General features: G+C 41.3%; 1 protein-coding gene across 5 annotated transcripts in view; it reads left to right on the forward strand.

Moving 5' to 3' along the window:
- The window catches only part of rai14 (retinoic acid induced 14), a 59,208-nt gene that overhangs the window by 1,665 nt on the left and 51,543 nt on the right, over positions 1-6,000 (forward strand). For all 5 annotated transcript variants that reach the window (XM_084047675.1, XM_084047674.1, XM_084047677.1 and 2 more), the window contains exon 2: positions 3,207-3,286. In XM_084047675.1, coding sequence (XP_083903801.1) covers positions 3,251-3,286 — 36 coding nt within the window. In that variant the 5' untranslated portion in view covers positions 3,207-3,250. The remainder of the gene's footprint in view (positions 1-3,206; positions 3,287-6,000) is intronic.

Raw genomic sequence — 6,000 nt, forward strand, 5'->3', positions numbered from 1 at the left:
GATCTGTTCTCCGAGAGTGCACAAATGTATCCAATAATGGACCCTTATTAATATGGGTCCATTTAGTTCCATTTGTACATGCTCAGAGTTAGATAAAAGTTAGCTCCATAAAGAACCTCTCACTCCGCTATACAGCTCCGAGATGAGGTTCTATGTCGTCCTCTCCCAGGATCGGTCGAACGTCCGCCAAGGATCCGCTGTTTACCCTTTTGTAAACGTCGTATCCCAAAACTAATGGTAGATTCCAAATCTCACGGATGTTTTAGGTTTGGACCGGAGCATAATATTTTAGGTCTGGAGCGAAACTACCCGTTTAAATCGCTTATTTAGTCAGCCTGTGGCCATGTTTCCCATTCAACCCGGAAAACACCCCCTACGTCCGCTGCCAGTACTGCTCCCGGTTTGGCTACAATGGGAAACATGGCCACAGGCTGACTAAATACGCGATTTAAACGGGTAGTTTCGCTCCAGACCTAAAATATTATGCTCCGGTCCAAACCTAAAACATTCGTGAGATTTGGAATCTACCATTAGTTTTGGGATACGACGTTTACAAAAGGGTAAACAGCGGAGCCTTGGCGGACGTTCGACCGATCCTGGGAGAGGACGACATAGAACCTCATCTCGGAGCTGTATAGCGGAGTGAGAGATTCTTTATGGAGCTAGATAAAAGTGAGGATTTTACTGTGAAGGATTGATTGAATACTTTATTAACAGTTTGCAAATTGTACAGAGGTGGTTTACAATGATTTTTTAAAGGATAACACAAAAAGCCCTTGGGGTTTGTTTCCATTGTGGTCCTGTGTATTCAATACATTTAAAGAGTCAAGACCTACAATAATATACAATGATAAACAAGACATAATCAATGGTGCTAAGCTTAGAGGGCTTTTTTAGGACCATTTACAAATTGCAGACAGGTGCTCTTTTATGGTGCGGGTTTGAAGGCGGGTAAGGAGTTACACTTTTTGATGTCTGTTGGAAGGGCATTTCACATTTTGGTGGCAGTAGAACGAATTTGACCCCATGTTTGTGCTGAATCTGGGTTGAGGATGGGGTCCCACCATCCCAGGGATAACACATCTATCAAATGGTTATCTGTGGCCTAATGTATATTATATTACTGGGGGTCTCTGAGATGAAAAAGGTTGAGAATCACTGCTGCAGTAAACTGGGCTTTTACAGACTTGTGTCAGGCTACAAAACCATACCAGGAGTAGCTGACTGATCTATTTTGGAGAATACACGCTGTGGGGTTTAGTTACAGCCCTTTGAGAGTGGGGTTGCAGTCAACCAAGTATAGGAGTTATTTAAGAAATATAGTGACATAAAAGTCGGTAGAATTCTGACTGTAGAGCAATGGCCTAAAAATGACTACTACTCCTGTTGACACAACTTCTTAGCATAGTGAGTAGACATGATTTAATTCACATGGAAATAGACCCCTTAACAGACAACGTCACACTGATAAGAACCAGTATGCGTGCAACCAGTATGCGCTAAATGAAACCCATTCTATCAGGTCTCGCCAGGACGTGCCACACAAGAGGGGGTTGGGGTGTGCTGAAACTAGCGCACCCCGAAACAACAGGTTGGAAATTGATTGCGTGAAACAATCACCTGCGCATCCAGTCTCAATGTTAGTAAACAATTAATTGGTCTATACGTGGATGCTCTGGGTGTCTCAGGTTTCACCTGGGGTCATGATAAAGGATTATGTCTTATTTGTCCAGGTGGCAGCAATATTAGACGTCAATCACAATGGCATGGAATTATTATAGAAGACAAAAAGCGAGCACAACAAGTAATCAACTATTTATTTACCAGGTGTACGGCTCAGAAGAGTTCAAGACCAGCAAAAGCCCACCAGCACTCACGGAAGTGAATACTGAGACTGAGTAGTACCCAGGTATTCCTGAAGTGAGCTGTTACTTTTATTCCAATCAGGCACGGTCAAAGCCTTCCTCAGAGTGATCAATCTCGCTGAGGAAGGCTGCCTTTGGCCGAAACGCGTTCGTGGTTTGACCGTGCCTGATTTGAATAAAAGTAAATCAAAGTACCCGAAGGACACTTCTGTGAGTGCTGGCAGTCTTTTGCTGACATGGAATTATTATAACCTGTCAAAAGCTACATGGTGCACACCTGTGCCTTGTGATTCTATTGGAATATCAAAGTAATATATTACCAATCCAGATGTTGCCCACATTCCCTAAAGCAGTTATCACAATGGTGAACGTGGGCCAGATTACTCGCATGCTGCAGGATCAAATGAAATCAATTCATCGACAGTCTCTTTAGGATCAAACTGGTAAAAGGAAAAAAGAGACCTCCCACACACAGTAAAATGGACCATTTTATCACTCTCAGTTAAATTAACACCTGTGCCGTGCCTGCATTGTACCTTAAACATGGCTTTACTTACTGGTATGAAACATCAGCCCTTGAGAGAACCACTTAAGTTGAATGTAGGAGACCATTTCACACCCTTAATGCAGGCTTTTCCATGTCTCTATACACTTTTCAGCCACAGAACTCATTCCTCAGTTCAATTCTAATTGTGACTTCAAAAGTGCAAATGTATGCATGTATTCATGCATTATTACAACCCATTACAAACAATATGGTTGTAATGATGATATGGATAAACAGTCTATTTGGACAGGAATTCACAACAGATTAATTTGTCTTAACACTTAAGAGCCAGTCACTGAAAACAAATAACAATAACTCCATTCTGAAACGTGTGGATTGGATTCCCACTTTGATGCCCTGCTGCACACATGAGACTGCCTTTGAGGAATTGTAACTCATGGCGAGACAACTCTGAATAAGGTTTTCAGTCTTTTCTGGAAAGTCAAGCAAAATGTACACTTTGTATACATGTGTCAAATGCAATGCGGCACATTTTTCAGTTGAATATCAGTTACTTACTGTGATTGACACTGCCATACAAACACGTTTATTAGACCTGGCATCCCTATTTTGAGCATGTCATTATAGGTGAATGTAAAAGGTTTTTTTTTCCTCCTGGAAAAAAAGCTCACAGTGCGTCACAAAGAGACGCGTTGTGAGCTTATAGAGTGACTGTTTTCGCTATTTGTTGTACAATTAAGTATATCAGGCTTAAGTGGTTACCGTAAGTTTGGATGTGATGCTGACTTGACTGCAGTGTGGGGCTTTAACCAGCATTTTATTTTCCCTCCCAGGCCTTTCTGAGAGAGTGAGACAAACTGCATGGACCAGACTGAACATGAAGAGCCTCAAAGCCAAGTTTAGGAAAACCGATGTGAGTAAACTATACTGTGGTCTAATGTAGTGCAGTATGTTTATGGCCGTGTATGATTGTGTGTCACGTGTACTGTCTGTGTGCACGTGCAGTCATGCACACATTTGTGTCCATGCATATGGATGTCTGGAACCTAAAGACATACTGTATACTGCACTGTCAATCACACACACACACACACACACACACACACACACACACACACACACACACACACACACACACACACACACACACACACACACACACACACACACACACACACACACACACACACACACAGACACAGACACAGACACATGCACAGATCAGCGTGAACTCTTTGAATCAGTATGTAAAAGCCACAAATTCCTTCTAGCAGTCTGGCTGAACTATTCCAGACAGGGATTTGATCCTGTTCAGTATGAATCAGTCTTTTGGGAGAGATTTTTCCATGTTAGGACAGTCGATCGTTCAGTCACTGTTGTAAGATTCCCTCACAGGAAGTGAGGCGCCTGCACACAGCACCGTGACTCATCTGTTGTCACGGTGACCATAATGACACAGAGGCGAGTGCCAGACAGGAAGAGTCTGGTGGTGTGTTGGCTAAAAAAGTATACATTTTGAGGATGGAGGGTGTGCCAGAGAGGTGGAGTGGAGAGGGCTTGCTAAATGAGATATTTTGGTTAGCATAGACATGAGTTTCAAAGAGACTCCAAGCTTAGGTGGGGTAGGATGATGAGCTGTGGTTAAGTGTTATGCTCTGTTGACATAGATGGTGCCATCGAGAGGAAGACTGTGTTTGGGCACATCCCTCCTTACATTTTTGATCTGGTAGGCCTATCCAGGAAACGGTACAGAAGTTGTTCATAGGGGTTTTGGGATATTCACTGTTATTATTGTGTTAGTTTTAAACCATCTAAGCTTCATGGTTGTTAGATATCACAGCCACAGGCCTGTGTGTGTGTGTGTGTGGGAGAGAACAAGAATGAAAGAAAATTGGTAGGTGGAGGAGTAGGCTGCAAGATCGTAGTTGCTTTTCTGTGTCTGAATAAACCTGCCCTCAGTCTCGCACCTTTACTAACATTGTCCACCCAACACCAAGATAAAAGCTTTAGTTTTAACGAGTCGCCATGTTTTTGACAGTGCAAGTTCGTGGTGATGTTGTAATTCACGTATTATTTCAGACTCAGAAAAAGCATTCATTATACAAGAGAGCCAGTGGTGGGTGGGATGAAAGAAAAAGCAGTAGAGAATTGCTGTGAATGTTGCTAAGGAACAAGACTGCATCCATTAGTAATCATACATATTGTAGCATCAGATGCCTCACTCCCACATCCATTGTCATACCTTTGATCTCTTTGAGATGTTCCCTTTTTCAATCACTTGAAGCCTGGCATCCCTATTCAGGGGTGAACAGTCGACAAAAATAGCTGATCTACAAGCTCTGTGTGACGCATTGAGAGCTTGTGGATCAGCTATTTTTTGTGAAGAGACTTGGCGTAGACGGAATTGCTAGTGGATATAGAGCCCTGGTGACCCCAGTCAACTAAGTATATAGGGTTTACTTAATGGATATTCAGTTGGATTTACCATACAATCCTTGATCCGTGATCTATGTGCTATCTATCTGTGAGGAAATATAGACCTACCATAGATTATGGTTTTACATATCAGACACAAATGTACAATGTTTATTTCCGAAGTGCAATGTAATGTAAATGATCAAATACGAAACTACAAACCCAGAAACTGGGATTGCAGTTGAAAACTCTCGTGCATATTTACAAAAAATGGCGATGGATACATTGCTGCTTTTTAAATCAGAATTCTCTTGCTGATTATATAAGTCAATAATGCCATGCCCTTCACTGTATGTGTGCCATGGCATAATATGTATTGATTTTAGGATCAGTCAGAAACCAGTGTGGAATTGTGCTGTTGCAGGGAATGTTGAAGCTTACTGTTTTCTGAGATTATAAAATAAGCAGTAGGCTGATGCACTATTTATACTCAACTATGCACTCACAATACTTTGTATATATGCATCTTTGGTCATACCATGTTTGTTTTTAGTCCTTTTCATAAAAGTGATAATGGGTATAACAATTATTATCCCAACTGAATTACCTACATTTTAGGCAGAATAATCAGATAAGACTGATAATAGGGGGCAGCAGTGACCTAAATGTTAGAGCAGGGGTCAGCACCATGCCAGCTTGTGGTGGACATTTTCTCAAAATTAGATTTTTGCCACGGACATACAAAATAAGTGGTCAATAATATTACCAGAAACCATAGGCAGAGAATGGGGAGGGCTAATAGTCTATTTGGATACAGGATAGGAAGGCACTAGGGACATCTGGGCACCTCCATGTAAAATTGGCTATTTTGTCCATCATTATCAGACTTAATTTTATCCTTCAACTCATTGTTTATGCCCCAAAATGACTAGATATACAGGTTTTGTAGCAATTGTAGAAAAATTAGACCTTAATTTGTCGAATGTTTAAGCATGTTCTATTGTTCTAATCATATTTTAATTTTATCCTCTTTCCTCTTTTTTTACATTTTGGAAAAAATAGCCAATTTATCACCAAGGTGCTCACTCTTCCTTGGTGCCCACCTACCCTGTTACCATCTATTTGACCAACTATTATAGGCTATTACCGGGTATTTTTAAGGACCCCATTGTCAACGTTATGATGTAGGCTAAACAATAATGCACACAGCTA

This window comes from Gymnoscopelus microlampas (genome assembly GCF_963454915.1).
Source record: "Gymnoscopelus microlampas genome assembly, chromosome: 21".
Taxonomy (NCBI): domain Eukaryota; kingdom Metazoa; phylum Chordata; class Actinopteri; order Myctophiformes; family Myctophidae; genus Gymnoscopelus; species Gymnoscopelus microlampas.